General features: G+C 38.7%; 1 protein-coding gene across 1 annotated transcript; it reads left to right on the plus strand.

Moving 5' to 3' along the window:
• The first annotated feature begins 3,288 nt into the window (after window positions 1-3,288).
• On the plus strand, window positions 3,289-15,191 carry LOC131234387 (probable calcium-binding protein CML48). The gene is made up of 5 exons (XM_058231224.1): window positions 3,289-3,777; window positions 5,990-6,036; window positions 12,777-12,952; window positions 13,584-13,602; window positions 14,826-15,191. The coding sequence occupies exons 1-5, from the start codon at window positions 3,402-3,404 to the stop codon at window positions 14,928-14,930; spliced, it is 723 nt and encodes a 240-aa protein (XP_058087207.1). The 5' UTR covers window positions 3,289-3,401; the 3' UTR covers window positions 14,931-15,191.
• Window positions 15,192-17,969: the final 2,778 nt, after the last annotated feature.

Below are 17,969 nucleotides of genomic sequence, written 5' to 3' on the forward strand. Positions count from 1 at the left end.
GGGGAATTTATCTTTACCCTACGTGTGAAGTTTGGCCGTAAATCGACGGTTCGAAACTCTCAACTTCGCGAGAGAGTGCACAACTTAATTCACTTAAGTTTCATGTTCTCCTTTAGGGTATTTGCACTTCTCATGCAGCCGTCCTCCGGCTCAAGTTGAGTGGTTCTAGACCCTACCTAGGTTTGAATCCCACGATGAACATTGAGTCCAGTAAGACGAGGATTGTTTTATAGTTTCGAGGCTAGCGGACAACCGATAGGCGATCTAGGTCACTTACGGAATTTTAGGGCACTCCCGAGAGGGGCGGGCCCTCGGAATTTCCCTCGGGTCTCAGTTGACGTTGGGGCTAGCCGCACTTACAATCATAGCCTCTCGTTATTCATATAAATGGTGGCCTGACCTTAATTATCTTAATGTTAAGTATCAACGTACACTTTGTCTTTACTAACTAGTCGGGTATGACCCTCGGTGGCTCCACTCGTGGTTGAACTTGAGTCTCAGTACGAATTTTTCTATTACGTTACAAAAGGTAATAATTACTATTTACTATTGTACTCAAGGAGTAAAATAAAGTACAATCCGTTCGTAAGACTCATCTTTTATTTTCACCACTGAAATGTAAAGTACTTTCATTGGTACACTTAAATGTAATTTTGTCAATGTGTTATATCCACATTGTCTATCTAATTTGCAATATTGTTTTAGGGCATGTACCCAAAAATGTGAAAGATCCAACACTTATGAGGATCTCAGGAAGTTTCAATGGCAGACATCCAATCCCTACTACTAGCCATGGTGTGGTCCATTTCAAATTTGTATCTGACTCATTTTTTTGTCTCATTGCATAAAATGATCACGCAAAATGGGTAGACCATGTGGACATAACACAAACATCATGGCGGGCCCTGTGAAACTATACCATTATGCCATGTCAGAGATTCCAAAGGATTCCAATGATTTCACCGTTGCAATATCCAATCAAAGAAAATAAGTAATGACAGAGTTTTACTCCACATTACTGTGATTTCTAGTAATCCAAATACGCCATTAGTGTTTACATGAAATCCACCCTGATCACTAGGTGTTACACTCCATTCTAGCCCTAGGGGTAAAAAAATATGCTCGGTTTGTGATTTAGGTGGGCTATACGAAGGGAAATGGTTGGGAGAGGTATGCCCTGCATATTGTTTTCGATTGTACGGTCCACCAGAATCATGAGTCGAGCTGACTTTTGTGCCTTACAACTAAAATGGAATAACACATCTGGTGATCGGGGTGGATTTCATATAAACTCAACGGTGGGCTATCTATTGTTGAAATTTAGTAAAATACATGTTATGCATGGAGAAAGATACCAAACACAAAATTTGGATTCACATGCAATACATATGCATAATACCAAACCCCACCACATATTTCATGATAATTGTGAATTGGATTATAATTCACATAGAATCCATGCTGCCAAACAAGAATTCCATGTGTTCCTATCCGCACAAAGCTACCGGCCCATATTATAATGAATATGGCATATCTATGCTGTCCATCTGTTCTGCAAACTCACTTCATGATATGCATAAAAAATGACTCAAATTTAAATTTTAAGTAGACTACATCACATGAAACAGTTGTTCTAATAGACCTCAACTATTGAAAGTTATTATCTTCTCGGGGCGCACACTGTTGTTCATTTATCATCCAACCCATTCACAAAATCATACATATATGAATAACGAAAAAAAAAAACAAAATCAGAATTATACAGACATAAATAAAGGAAAAATATAGTAAATAGCTTGATTCAAATTTCATTGTTTAATGCGGTGAAGTTCACAGATTTGAATACGCTTCGTTTTGGCTTCATGCAGCATGGTATATAACCTTATACATCTTCTTCCTACCTTTATTGTTTTGTGCCAAAACATCTAACCAGTCAACATCAACTTTATACCTAGGACGGTAATGACAAGGAAACGTACGTGTAATTTGAAAATCAAATAAGCCCGCCCAGGAAATCACCCTCACGGGCTGACCCTGTCTACTCGGCACTTAGATTACTCTTAAAAATATAAAACATTGCAAATAATGGTAGATAAATCACTACGCGTCAAAACTAATATTAGCCTATATTTAAAAAGTATTAAGATTCGCGTGGCAAGAAACTTGCAGGAATGGTTTAGATCATCCGCACCGACTAGCGATGGACTATCATGTCAAGGGCTTTATGGGACTCACCATTATCTGTACATTTTATCCACTCTAGCCATCCATTTTGAAATGTCATTTTAGGACATGAACATAAAAATGAAACTGATAAAAGGCCATAGTGGACCACACCTCATAAAGTATTAGATATTTAAAGCATATCAATGAAAATTACTAATGAGCTATGGAAGTTACCCTTTTGTAGGTCCATGTGACCTCATGAAGTATTAGATATTTAAAGCATATCACTGTACTGTTTATTTGAGGGTTGTCTAATTGAATTTTATGTCTGCCTACTTTGGGGCTCAAGCCCTAAAATGATCCGTCAAAATAAATGAATGGCTTGCATGAAACGTTAGAACACGTTGGGCCCCATTAAAGCCGTGAGATGGCCGTGTTTCTGGCTTGGTCCGGTGGGAATAGTATACAACCCGCGTACGAAACTCGCAAAGAAGCTACCACGTAAGCCTCCAGGCGGCTGCCACATGGGTAACAGATTAGGTGCAGCCCCTGCCTCACCCAAGACGGTACGTCCCTTACCATCGGGCCTACCTTGATATATATATTCTATATCCACTCCGTCTATCCGCTTCCCTATATTATTTTTAAGAAGATAAAAAAACGGATCCAAATCTCAATTCGACCACACCATAAGAAATAGTAATTTTTTACTATTAAAAACTTCTTTAGCCTACAAAAGTATCTTTTATCAAGAAAATATTTATTTTTTACATATATCTATATTTTTATGACCTTATCAATAGGTTGGATGGTAAACAAACATTACAGAAACATTAAGGTGGGCCTTGGAAGTTTTTAACGGTGGTATGCTCAATCACCACTCTTTCCAATAGTAGGATCCACTTGAGATTTATATCTTTCTTAAATTTCGGTTCATGCTATAAAATAATATAAAAAAACGGATGGATGGCATGGATATGGAATACATGCATTAAGATGGGCCCCATGGTAATGACCGCACCGTTATTGGTGCGGCTTGGGCCGCACCTGACCTCTCCCCGCCACGCGGATGCGTAGATAACTCCACAACCTTCCTCCCTCCCTACTTCGGACGCTATAAAATAGGAAGAACAACGCATTTCAGCCATTATTCGGTTTCAAAGTCCTCAGCTGTTCTTCTGAAAACCCTAAATTTCTACAAAACCTAGATTTTCAAAACCCTAGATTTCTCTTTCATGAATTATTCCAACAGATTCCAATCCCAATCCCACTCGCCCTCTGCTCCTCCCCTGCCCGAATCCTCCGGCCAGCAGCCCTCTTATTTGCAGAGGCCTCCCGGCGGGCAGCTCGGGCACTCTCCTCCTCCTCCCTATTCCTCCCCCTATTCATCTGGATACTCTTCTTTCCCCAGCTATGGCGGGGTTTTCCCGCCGGGAACGCATCCTGACATTATCCGCAGCTTCCAGGCCGTCGACAGGGATCGTAGCGGGTTCATAGATGAGAAGGAGTTGCAGGCAGCGCTCTCGACGGGTTATCAGAAATTCAGCTTGCGGACTATCCGGCTACTCATTTTTCTCTTCAAGAATCCGAACGATCCGTCTCCGAGGGTCGGTAAGAGATACTACATATCTTGCTTTTTTTTTTTTTAAAATCGCTTTTTTCTTTTAGTTCTTGAATTATTGGATATGGGTTTTTTTGTTGCATGGCCAGAATTCTGTACTAGTGGGGTCCACCTCCTGGTGGTCCCAACCGTTTGTCTGGTTGGCCCCACCAGTCTTTTCACTATGAAAAGAAATTCCCTTAAAGGACTGTCCTGGCAATCGCCATCGGACTTTTGACAAGTTGGTGTACATCATAAGGCGTCACTTTCTCTAAATGTGGGGGAAACGACTTCACGTGCATGAGATCCACTTCGTCCATTAGGTACACCATGTGTTTGGCCTTGATCACTCAGGTGGGCCATCCCATAGAGATCAATATTAAATCATACCTCAAGCCTCTAAATTCATGTGGTATGGCATGGCACTCCTGATAGTCTTCGCTCTGAGAAAAATTCCCTTATGGAACTGTCCCAGCCATAGCCATAGCCATTAGACGTTTCGAAGGTGGTTGGATTTTTGAGAATCAAAAACGATGGCCCAACTCATGTAGGAACCTAGAGGGCGTTGAAATTATGCCTAGGCCATTAATCACCCCCGGTGAGGAGTCTCAAACATGAGACCTCCCTCGTGGGCCTCAAATCACATGGGTCACCCACCCTGAGTGTTTCCCCGCATCCCACAAGCTACCCCACTCGAGCCTGGTGTGAAATGCCCCTGCATTAATTACCCCCGGTGAAGAGTCTCGAACACGGGACCTTCCGCTCTGGTATCAATTTGATGCAAGATAATTAACCACTTGCTCTAAAAGCTCGAACTGTTAGAGTATGGCGAGTTAATCCTTTAATCTCATAGCCCAAGCCCCACATCTCATGGGTTAGGACCTCGGCTGAACCCCCCTCGTGGGCCCCAAATTACATGGGCCGCCCACCCTGAGTGTGTCCCCACATCCTACGGGCTACCCTACTCGAGCCCGGTGTGAAATGCCTTTGCATTAGAATAGGATATGCTCACTGTTGGATGGCTGTGGATTTGATTTGTGGTCCATCACTATGGTGTAGGCTAGCCAGGTAAACACTATGGAAACACTTGAGATTGGGCCCTACCTTCCTGATTTTGAAAATGTACTCAATTTCGGCTGAAAATTGTATAATTATCTCTGAGTGGACATGTGCAGGCTTCTATTTTATTTTACTTGGAGTTCAATCTCTCTCTGAGTAATCTGCTATTGATAATCTATAAGAATGCTAATGTTCTTCTACATGATTTTCTATCTTGGTGTGGTTTAAAATGGTTTTAGTAAAGAATGTGTTTGGATGTATCCCAAATTGCAATCTGGATAAACAGTTATCTGTTCCTCCACGTGGTTGACTTGCCAAATAAAACAAATATGAGAACTGCAGGATTCAGATTGTTGCTTTCCTGGCTTTTGGCACCAAGCCAGCATTATTGTGATTCAGCTGCTACCAGAAACCGAAATCATTTCTGGGAGTGCGTCAGACCTGCCTTTCTTAGGGCATCCAACCATAATATATACAATAGAAATGATCTTATACCAATCAGAACTAGGGAGTTCCTATTTCTTCTTTACTTTCTGACTGTCATTAAGTAATTTTTATTTGATATTTTTTATCCTTGTTATAAGAAAACTACAAAAAACACAATGTCAATTGGAACTTAAAAGCTCTATTTGTGCTTGAATTCTCTCTAGTTTTATGAACTTTGAAATGGGTTTTGATCAATGGAACTATGCATCACTCAACATCTATTGAAACTTGGAACTATTGATAGAAGTACCAAAAATGGAAAGGCATTGTTGAAACTTGAAAGTTCTTTCTGGTGTACAAATTCTCTATTTCTAATATTCGATGTGGATTTTGATCAAGAGAGGTGCAAGCTACTTGATATCTGTCAGAACTGTTTGTTCCTTGCATAACTTGATTGATGCGAATCTTTTATTAAGAGAATTGGAACTTAAAAAAAAGTTATTTTTCACATGAGCTATTTATAATTATACTTATAAACAAAATAATATTGGTTTTTAGTTTTTAAGTATTATAATTATAAACAACATAATATTGATTGTGACTCAAATCTTCCTCTTGCTTGAGTTTTTTCCTAATAATTTGATAGGGCTTTTCTAATCGAACTATGGACTGCCAATTATTGGTTTGAACTGGGATGCTCCTTCTCTATTTATTGATTTCTAATATGTGTGTTACCAGGGCCTAGTGAGTTTGCAGCGCTATGGAACTGTCTTGGACAATGGCGGGTAAGTACTATTTATCTCCCTTTTTACCTATCATCATCAACATCATCTAAGCCATATCTCAACTACTTGGGGTCAGTTACACTAATCCTGTTCCGCCACTACACTCTATTGAGGACCATATCTCAGTTAGACCATAGGTCATCAAGTATTTCCTTACTCCCCCCCATGTCCTTTTGGCCCTTCCCGTTGCCCTTTTATATCCTTCAATGTGAATCAACTCTCCCCTTCCTACCAGCACAGTTCTTGGTCTCTGGTGTATCCTTTTTTCCCATGGATGGGCCTACTGATTACACTAGATATGTTAGATGGTTTTCATTTGCTTAGAATTAAATTTTGTAACATGGATTGTAAATCATGGAAAAAGCAACCTAGAGAAGTTCTCTTAGAAGCATGCAATGAGATACTCACTTTCATCCACATGACATGTTCATATATGTGCCCACATAGTTGTTGGCATATGTAAGAATGATATTACTGATGCATATCGTATACTAAGTTTACTTAGTAAAAAGTACATTCCCCTCTTTTTGCAAAAACCCCTAGAAGGCAACTTGTCACAAGGAGTAAATTCTTCTTTCATTAAAAAAATAAAAAACTTAAAATGGAAGGCAACAACGATTTTATTAAAACAGCAGAGTCAAGAAATCAAATCTATACTTGCAAAAGGCTTGAGCCCCAGAGCTCAAAAGGCTACATTTGCTTTGGTTTTCAAAAAACCCCCGCGGGATGACAGGATTGAGTTCAGAAGCATCAATTATGTGCTTACTTAATATCGACCATAGACCTGTTAAGATAGAAAGGTGCCAAATGATTTTCCCTTTAGAACCAACACCCGCCCATAATGCCAAACTGAGAAGGATCTAGTTTATTCTGGCCTTGCCCAGTTACGATGGAACATCTCAAAAGACCTTCCTGGCTTCCTCACACTGCCCTTGCAAATGGACAGTGGATAAATAAGTGTCCACTGACTCAAGAGTCCTGAAGGCACTGCCATCTCTCTCTCTCTCTCTCTCTCTCTCTCTCTCTCTCTTTTAAGTTTTTGCCATTCACATTTCAACGAATGAGAAAGAGTTGGTGAAATGTTGGTCTTTGGAAACTGTGATCAAGAGGCTTGAGAAATGCTAATGAAATTGTGGTACTCTACTAGTGTGCGTGTGCCCATGTTTCCTCCAAATCTCATTAGGAACAGGGCTCTTTTAGAACTGGGATCCTTCAGTATCCATTTTGACAATCATCCCTGAGATCAAAACCAGCAAGTGGCCACACTTCTTGTTTTCCTTTTCACACATGACCACTAGTTACTACACCAAAACTAGACACAACAGCTGAGAAGAAGCCTCATAACATGCACATATACCAATTAAACACTGAGCTCTACAAATAGGAAAATTCCAATTTACACCTGTAGAAATGTCAACTTGAGCAAGTTGTGCCCTTAGATGTTCAAAATACATGAATGAACGAACTCCTCCAAAATGCCGAGCCCCTTTATGCTGTGTTAGAATGCTCAATGGAATTGAAATTAGATGCATCTAGGACCACAAATGAGTAACCAAGGGATGCATCTAGGCCACTCAATTAAAGATCATGCATTGCAATCAAGGAATTCAATAACCAAAACGGGCTGTCATGGTCAGCATCCTTTAAAAAAAAAAAAAAAAACGAAAAACTATAATGCCTATTACGGCCATTTTCTTCTGTCACGGTCGTTACGGCGCTTTAATGCGTAATGGTACCCACTGTTACCATTATGGCCGTTATGAAACGTTTTTGGGATACCATATCAAGTTTTCATCAAGCCCATGTAATGGTTCTCATGACAAATTGCACTTATGCAATTGTCCAGATTAAAGATCTGGACCATTTAGCATATTGATAACTAATGTAGATCATTTCAAGTTTCCAGATTGATCCAATTGAAGCTTCCTATTAGATGAAGGGTTGGATGATATATGACTTGATCAATGCTGTCAAAATCGTAATCCTATCATGTAATAGGGTTGAATTGTATGATTTGTATCGAATCACAAATTGTAAGATTTTTTTTTTTTTAATGATTTTCTTAAAAAATGAAAAATATAAATAAATCAGAAAAAAAATGAAAAAACTCATCAATCATCCCTTGGCCATCAATATGCACCAAGTAATACCATGTCATGATTGTGTTATATATATATATATATATATATATATATATATATATATATATATATATATGTCTTTCAAGAAATTTCCTTTAAAAAACACACAAGATGGTAACCATCATTCCAAAACATATATGAGTCAACAAGATGGTAACCATCCATAAAAACATTTTAGATAAGTCATACATCAATTTGGTGTCTCGACTAGTTAAGAAATAAGAAACAATAATAAAAAAAAGCTCTATGATTTAATGTTGAAGAGAATATATATCATTTAATCTCTTATAAAAACAAAAATAAAATAATAAACCTTTTCTAAATCTTTTTTTTTTCCTTTTTGAAAGTCTTTTTTTTTTTCCTAAATGATTCTTAAAGCCCCATCAATTTAAAAACATAAAATGAAAGCCAAGTGAAGCCTAAAATAGAAGAGAGCAAATATAATTTGAATCATCAATTGGGATTTGAATTGTAGATTGTACGATTCAAATCATAGAATCGTAGGATTCATATTTAAAGGGTTTCAAATCGTTTTGCTTAAGATATTTACTCAAATTGTAATCATAAATCGTAGAATTTTGACAAAATTGGTCGTGATTAAATGATCCAATTAGGTTGTGTGGTCACAATATATGGACCTGATTCAATGGTCCAATTGGTTTGTGTAGTCTACTGATATGATCTGATGGTCTTGGTGGAATACGTGGCTTGGACTTAATAATATATTTTGGAAATTTCCTCTTTGGTTATCTTATTTCTCTTTTACATTTAGGATGTTTTAAATATATATTGAATTTTCCCTTTTTCATAAGTCCATGTGTTGAATCTTCCAGTGATTTCATTATGTCATAGGTCGTTGAGGAATAGTAAAGTTTAGAATTGTTATAAGATCTCTTTAGATCTCCATCTTTTGTATTTTAGCCCATATAGAATATGTCTGAGGCTAAACGTTAGAAAGTAGATGAGTATTTTGAATAGTAAACGGAGAGTGGCATTTCTTTTGCGTGATGGGAATTGTTAATCTTTGGGTGAGAGGCCATTAAAACAGTTGGTGCAATGCCATCGGATTGGTAGAGTATTGTGCCTACTTATCTTCCATTTTCTGCCATATCCTTCTCACGTCAAAGGAAGTCTTTCATTGGGATTTGTTCCTCCCTCTTTTCATTTTTTCCTTCAAAACTTTCAGCATCGAGCTTAAATCTTACTCAACATTCTGATGTTTTTGAGAAATGAATATTCATATGCTTTGTATGATTTGATTTCCATTTTAATCCTATACAATAAACTTTGTGTATCATATCCCAAGACTAAAAAAACACTAAGAAAATTGTGGGCCGTAGGTCCGTAACCAAAACCAAGAGGGCCATAGGCCCATATTCTACCATTAACAATACGATTAGCCTCCATGTGCTCAACTAAATTGCTGAGCACCTTTAGGTTGTGTTTTGATTCTCAATTGAACAAAAACAATTGAATTCAATTAAAAAATGTAGAAATGACCGAAGCAGGTCAACTAAATTGCTGAGCACCTTTAGGTTGTGTTTTGATTCTCCATTGAACAGAAACAATTGAATTCAATTAAAAAAAAGTAGAAATGACCGAAGCATGTCTATTCTTAAAAAAAACAGCAAAAAAAAAAGAAAAGGAAAAAGAAAAAAAAGGACCAAAGCAGGTCTAGCTTCATTCCATCCATAAATGAAGAACTGGCTCTTAAATTGAAATTAGGAGTGTTTCATCCCGCCATTCACCATAGGGGCTTGGCTCCCAAGTTTTATTTAATTTAATTTTTTTAAAAAGATGAAATGTTCCAAGGTCGAAGAAAAAAAAAGAAAAAAAAGAAAAAAGAAGAAGAAGAAGCTAAAAGAAAAAAAAGGAGAAAACCTAAACAACCTAAGAAATAGAAAACTAAAATACAACAATAGTTGCCTGGCAACTAAAAATACCCCTAGAAACTAACCAAAACCCCCAAAACCTGAGAGATTAAGGGGCCTAAACTTAGAACAGGAGGACCCTATTGAAGACCCTAGCTACAAAAAGGCTTTTGTTGCAAAAATGCCTATTGTTCCTTTCTTCCCAAATGGCCCAAAGAACTGCAAGCAATAACATCCTCCATTTCTTCCTGCCTAAGCTCCCTCCATCAACGGCGTGTCAAGAAACTAGGAGGCCTTCGATAGAGGAAGGTATAATCCAAGGGATGTCTCCTAAAAGAAAGGCTCTAGACTAGACTCCCGAGGAGAACGAACAATGCAAGAATAAATGGTTTATTGACTCAACGTCTTACAGACACAACAGACAAACGTTAGGCAGAATGAGGCCCTTCTTGCGAAGATTATCGACCATAAGCACTCGCTTCTTTCCCACGAGCCAAGCGAAGGCCACGATTTTGGGTGCTCATAGGACAATAGGAGTCAAGAGTAGACGCCTCAAAGACGACCACACTACGAGTCTTCCTCTTTCGGGGAGAGAACAATACCCTGCACGCATGACATCAGATTAGCAAAGCTAATAATTTCATCATCTTGAAGGTTTCTCTTAAAAGGGGGCAACCAAATGGCCTAAATCCCTTGCGCGCTAGAGACTGAGGAACACGCAACCACTGAAATATTAACATCAAGGCAAGGGGATATGAGCTCAGGGAATTCAGAGATGAGGGGGGTGATCACCCAACCAATTATCCACCCAAAATCTTACCATAGAGTCATTGCCCATGAACAAGGTGTTCTATAACAATAATAGTGGCCGTAACGGCCACCATTGTTAACTTTACAATACGGGGCATAACGACTGTTAAGGTCTCTCTTTTTCATTTTTTATTTATTGAAAAAACTCCCGAAAAACTTGTATTTGCCCGGTAATGTTGATTAAAAAGTATGAAAGATCTATATGTCCCGTAATAGACCATTACGGGGTTATTATGGCCTTTATAGGGGATGTAACATGCCGTTAACGGCAATTACGGGTCAATTTTTTATTTTATTTTATTTTTATAACAACTGTTACGGCTGTTACGACCCCGTAATGTGTAACGGTTGACACCGTTACCTTTACATAACGGCCTTTACGGCACACCATATCCATGAAGAATCTCATGCCATCAAACACATGGGAGGCGATATTGTTACTACCTTTCCAAAAAAAAAGAAGCTCGATAAAGAGGATTTTTTAGTCCACCAACCCATCTGAGAGAGCTCGTATTTGGCAGATAGAAGGGATTTCCAAAGGAAGGATCCCTTACTGAAATGCTACACCCATTTTCTGTGGAGTGCATAATTTACCAAATCAAGGCTCTTTGTGCCTGACCCCTGTTGTGAATAGGGAGAGGAAACCTTCCAATTTAGTAAGGAAATTTCCTGGAAGATGAGCCCCCCTGCCACAAGAATCTCTTGGAAGCTTATCTATCCCAGTGATAGCGGATTTAGGGCATTGAAAGAGAGAAATTTAGTAAACAGGGAGATTAGATAAAGTGCCCTTAATGAGGGTTAGTCTGCCTCCAAGATATAGGAGGTTGCTTTTTCAAGAGGAGAGCTTTCTTTCCATTCTCTCGATGATTTTCTCGTAGAGAAACAATGGAGGCTTTGCCACACGGAGGGGGAGACTAAGGTGATGAGTGGGAAGAGATCCAACTTTACAACCAAGCAAATCTGCCAACCGACAAGTATCATCCCTGGAAAGGTGAAGTCCAAACAATTTGCACGTGGACTTGTTAACCTTTAAACCTGAAATCACCTCCAACTAGCAGATAGACATTCTAAGAAACTCAACTATAAAATCGTTAGCTTCGCAAAACAGAAGAGTGTCGTCAGTGAACTGAAGATGATAAGTGCGTGTGGGGAAATTCTCCGGTGAAAACCCTTTAAAAAGCCCTAAATCTTGACCCCTTAAGAGCATTCTATTAAGGTTATCAGAAACCAAGATAAAGAGAAAGGGGGATAAGGGTATACCCGACGGAGGCCTGTGGAAGAGCTAAAAAAACCAAAAGGAGAACCATTAATAAGGACAAAAAATTTACCCGAGGATACTCGAGCGAATCTAAGACCTCCATTTGAAACCAAAATCACAACGAGAAAGCATATAATTCAAGAAAGACCAGCTGACATGGTCATAGGCTTTCTCGAGGTCCTGCTTGCAGAGAATCCCTGGTCTTTTCGCCCTATAGCAAGAATCAAGACACTCATGGGCTATTTGGAACGCCATCTTGGATTTGCGTGCCAGCCATGAAAATGCTTTGATAACAGGAAATGACTTTTGGGATGATCAGCCCCTGCCAGCTTTGGAATGAGGGCAATGAACGTACAACCAAGTTTGGTAGGAATATATCCAGAAAGGAAAAAGTCCACAAAGTTAACCAAATTCTCTTTAACCAAGTCCCAAAAGGATTGTATTGGAAATGCATGGAATTACAATTGGGCGTTTGGGCATCATTTTTATGACTAAACTGTGTTGCCTTCACCAGTCATTTCTTTTGTATTCAATTGAATTACTGCTTGTTTCGATTTTGTCCAATAGAGCATCAAAATGAGCCCTTGGGTAGCCTACTTGTATGTTGAAATTGTCTGCCTTTGTCTTTATGAAATTGATTTGTATACTTGTCTTTGACAGGCAATCTTTGAAAGATTCGATAGAGATAGGAGTGGGGAAATTGACTCGTTGGAACTGAGGGATGCTCTGCTTAGTCTTGGATATGCAGTTCCACCTTCAGTTCTTCAAGTACTAATGTCAAAATACGACGATAGAAGTGGCCGTAGGGGTGCACTTAATTTCGACAGCTTTGTTGAGTAAGCAATTCTTTCCTATTTTTTAGAAAATTCTTGGGATTTTTACTGCATATTTCTCAGGGGTTAGCATTTTACCAAATTATGCCTGGCTAAATGGAAATTCCATGGAGATCTTTTCAAGGGAGTAAATTACCAGAATGTCCTTGTTTATTCTTGTTATTTAATAAGTACTGTGGGGCCACGTGGTATGTCCAATCCGTCCAACGTATGTGCCCCACCATGGCTGACATATCTGCCCCATCATGGTAATCAGATGAAAAAGAATCTGGCTGATAGAAACGTCAGATGGGCTACACGCGAATTTGGATGTTTCTGAATGGTGTATGTTATTATTTTATGGTATGGTAATCATTGATGGGGTGCTTTTGTTGGACGGATTTGATGTCAGCATATACCATGTGGGCCTCTAAATTCTCGATTAACCACTTAAAGAAAAAACAAAATAAACAAGGGCATTGACGCAATTTCATCCCTCAAAAAATCATCACAGTGCGATTTTGGTCTCTTGAGGCATTATTCAGTAAATCAGTCTCACAATGTGTGTATATATATATATATATTTGACCTGGGTGGTTTGGGCCTGGTTTCTCATGGCAATCTCTGACATTATTGTTGGTTGATGGGTATGCAGGTGCGGGATGATTGTTAAGGTGAGCCACCAAATCCCTCTCAACTTTTGAATTCTTGAGTACAGCTGGAATTTAATCTTTAATACATGGGTGGGGAACTTCCCAAAGATAGAAGGGTTAAGGATATTCCAATCCCAGATCTTTCTGGCATATTCCCCCTAAATACACTGTGGTTGCTTATAAGATCAGTTATCTAGTTTGACCACAGGCCTTTCATGTACAGAATCCTCCATTGTGGGGCTCATCATATCAATGATCTAGATTCACCCATAGGCCTTGCATATATGGAATTGGAATCTTACCACTCAACATTGGCTGTAAGAATCAAGGGTCCACACCCTTTTAATTCTTCTCCTCTGAGTAAGTGGATAAGATGAATGCTTCTTACAGCAAGCGTGAAAGACAAGCGCCATGCTGATGAGGGTCAAGACCTCTCATGGCACTAGTTCGAGCATGCTCATGGTGAGACCCATCCGATGAATGGCCTGTATCCATCTTAAACTCCATATTCTTTTAAAATTTACCTGGATAATTGATTAACCATTTAAAACTCTGTATATTTCGAAAGATGGGCATGATTGATCAATCATTTAAAACTCTTTATATTTCGAAAGATGAAAAAAAAATCATTATTTGGCCAAACTTAATTAACCATTTTTTTTTTCAATAAAACACATTTTATTCAAAAAAAAAAACTTTTGGTGCAATTTAGAAATAGAGATTGGTGGTTGCCACACATTAATAGTGATGGATTGATTTATAAGAAATTACTTGAAAAGGAATGATTTGAGAGAGGCAAATAACACGATTCTACTCTCCATATACATCATTTTTCACACATACAGATTTTAATTAAACTTTTCTATTTAACCTTATTTGTATATAACATATATACACATATATGCAGGTATTTCACTGTTTTGCCCTCTGTATTTTGAATCCATACCTGGGCTTTTCATTCACTGAATTTTTGGCGTTTCTGTTTTTTGACCGTATTTTATTAATTTATTCATTTTTATGATCGATGCTGAATTGAACACGAACATTTCCCATACCAATTTTTTGCCATATGCCGTTTTGCTAACTATGAGCGGAATGTGTGCTGCTCAAACTAGTGCTGTTAAAGATTCCCAATATGGTCTGTTTGCTGCAAACATCCGCAGCAGCTATTGTAAGAATTGTTTTTTTTCCCTACATGCTTTGCTTAATCTTTTCTGTGGAATTATCTTTTTCCCCCAATGCAGGGTTTAACGGAGAAGTTCAAGCAGAAAGATCCACGCTATACTGGAACAGCAACACTTACCTATGATACGTTCATGTCTATGATCATCCCATTCATTGCGTCATAGATCTGGTTTCGTTTCACAAACTTGCTTTGTATCATGCGGTCAATTCTTTCATTATGGTAGGTTTGCGAAGTGTACATGTCATCGCTGGACATGAATGTGGTTGGTTTTCTTTGATTTTGTCAAGCATGGTTTTAATCTCCTTGTAACAATATGTTCATTACGGTCTCTGTCCTGTCATGCTATGTGAGGAATTCCTGTTGTGTTGTGTAATGAACAACATGTCTGTTAAATAACAGCAATGGCTATTGCACTTGAGAGTAATGGCAATGGTCTTAGACTAGGCATTGCAAACGTACTCCACTAGCTTAGCATGGACGAGAAGGCTGCTAGCATGACTTGTGTATATATGGCCACTTTGGTGCAACTTCCATGAGATCCAACCTGTTCGTCAGGTACGCTGCCTGTTGTTCGCTCTGGCACCCAGATGGTGATGATCGAAATCTCAAGTAGGCGACACCATAGGAAACAGTTGTGATGGAATGCAGACCATTAGTTTTGTGTAGGGCTCACTGCGGTGACTATATTTGACTTGTCAGGATGTAAGCATTCACTAAAGATCACGCTATTAAAAACTCAGGTGGCCCATAACATGTGAATCTAGGGGGATAATTCCCAATGGGGTGGCCCACCTGAGGGTTGAATCAGCCTGATTTTTAGGATAAGGCCAAACAAGGGGTGCTGTACCTGATGGACGGCTTGGAGCTCATGCATGTTAGGTGCTTTACTTCACAGAGGTAGGTAGGCATGCTCCTCTGCAGCTCACACAGAATTTGTTTGAGGTAGAAATGGTTTTTATTTTTAGTGCGGGATGCTATTTCAACATGTCTTGCCACATTGTGTAGGCCTCAAATCAGTGCATGATAGCTAATGTCTCACATTGTGGGATGGAAATCGTCTACAAATTTTTTACACAGTACATGTTTTACAGAGTGTATGAAACGCCCAATCTATTTGAGGCCCATTATGATGTAGATGTGAAATCCAGTCTGTCCATCAGGTGAGAACTACTCTTTATTTTCACTGTACATATAAAAACATCAGCTGGTTGAAAAAGCTTGTATGGGGCACATTATTAGAAATAATGTCAAAGTGTGCTTAATGCTTCGCACCAGTGGAAATAAGATATAATTGTGGTTAAAATCTCCGTGTTCATGGGGTGTGGCGAGTTGAAAACCTCTATCTAAACCTTTTGTAATCTCCATGTTCATGGGGTGTGGCGAGTTGAAAACCTCTATCTAAACCTTTTGTACTTGAAGGCTGTTCATACCCCTACCAAATTACATTCGTCCTTTGGAACACAAACGGCCTTCAGGTCGTCTTCCACATGAAAGAGGATGATCTTCTACATTAAAAAGGATGAGATAGTGTAGATATTTCACCCTAAACGAGATTAAAACTATTTTTTGACTTCAGTTAAGTGTCAATCAAAGTATCTCTACAGCTTAGGGTGGGTTTCGGAGACAACTGGCCATCGTCGCAGCAGGCATGTAGCAGGGCGAGTGAGGGAACATAAGTACTGTTTCTAGTGAGGGAATATAAGTACTGTTTCTACGTAAAAAGGGTCAATGCTGAGCCATTTCTAGGTATTACGGTGTAGCCGCATTTGCACCGCCCTATTTGCAAAAGTGCGACTGGCAGGTGTATACAATATAGGGCCGTATTACCTGAAAATGGCCCTTGAAGTGCCGTAATTATGTTTTTCTAAGCCTATTTACAGGTTTGCTGCAAACAGGCAATGGGAACGATTAAAATGAGGTTACAGCCGGCTTTGCTCCCTATCAGTTCCAAAAAAGGCTTAACTTTGTTGTTACTTGTTCAACTAAAAGTACAAATATTTCAAGTTAAAGAAGTTACTAAAGTTGAAGAGTATGGTTGGAATCGGGAATGTCCGACCATCCCTTTTGTATGAAAAGGGTGTCAGATCTCCTCTTTTCCTTCTTATGTCTCAAATCAATTTGCATTTTAGTTTGCTTATTTGGAGTCTTAAATCCTACGAAGTAAGATTATGTTGTTTATTTTATTTTATTTTCGCTTGGCCGGAGTCTTAAACTCTGCAAAGAATGGCTAAATTCAATAATGCTGAAATTTGTCTGAATCCCCATAAAAATTGTAAAATTTTATAAAGTAGATATCATGCATTGTATAAGTGAAAAATGATGCATAACTCCATTTTTCGTAATCGAGACTCTTACTTAGAATATACGGCTGCATACTAATTGAGGAGCTATTTGAGTTAAGAAATCTTACAATTCCTTGACCTTTAAGCGATTGTACGGTTTCTAGCTGGTGGTAAATTTCAAACTTTACTTGACTAGTGTTGATTTCAAGTCAGACGTATTTTTACCTCTGAGTCAATTCTATGTTCAAATTAAATTAAAACCAAATCAGAATAGTTTGAGAGAGCCGAAGAAATGAGGGCAGTTATGCGTCTTCATGTGTGGGAGCGGGGTTCAGGGTTTGACACATCAAAATCTTCCTTTATTTAAAATTCTCTCAAAAACTAATCGCTGATGGGTAGAAATGAAATATTGATGCCACTGACATTATATATTGTTGAAGATAAATTTACAGAAAAATATGTAGTGTATTATACATGGCAGACGATGAATTTATAGAAAAATATGAAGCTACTGTTGTTGGATATAGCCCATGGAGGCCTCACTTGTGGGCAGCAGATCTCACACCTTGTTTTCTTGGATTATCTCCAGGTGGATAGTCCTTTTATCCACATATGTATATCATCTCTTGAATTGAATATGGTCTGATTGAGAAGGGATAAGAAATGAGGTAGGAAGTGACAGGACTTCTCTGTCGTAATTAATTCCTCTTCATCCTTCAACTTCACATTTCCTCAGAAAAAGGCACATACAAATTGGCCAATAGGATCCCCTTATAATTATGACAACCTTATCCCAAACTCCTCTCTTCAATGGCTAATCCTTAGCCCCTTGAGAAATGGACACTTCAAGGGTCGTTTGCTCTCATTCACAATTCCAAATGATGGCCATTTGAATGTTCAAAATTCACTCTATTGATGTG

This window comes from Magnolia sinica, chromosome 19 (assembly GCF_029962835.1).
Source record: "Magnolia sinica isolate HGM2019 chromosome 19, MsV1, whole genome shotgun sequence".
Lineage (NCBI taxonomy): Eukaryota > Viridiplantae > Streptophyta > Magnoliopsida > Magnoliales > Magnoliaceae > Magnolia > Magnolia sinica.

Bases quoted from the DNA above. Each gene is read 5' to 3' on its own strand.
- LOC131234387 (XM_058231224.1), top strand. From the start codon at position 3,402: ATGAATTATTCCAACAGATTCCAATCCCAATCCCACTCGCCCTCTGCT. The intron at 3,778-5,989 runs GTAAGAGATACT...GTGTGTTACCAG, and splicing joins CGATCCGTCTCCGAGGGTCG to GGCCTAGTGAGTTTGCAGCG. The intron at 6,037-12,776 runs GTAAGTACTATT...TGTCTTTGACAG, and splicing joins ACTGTCTTGGACAATGGCGG to GCAATCTTTGAAAGATTCGA.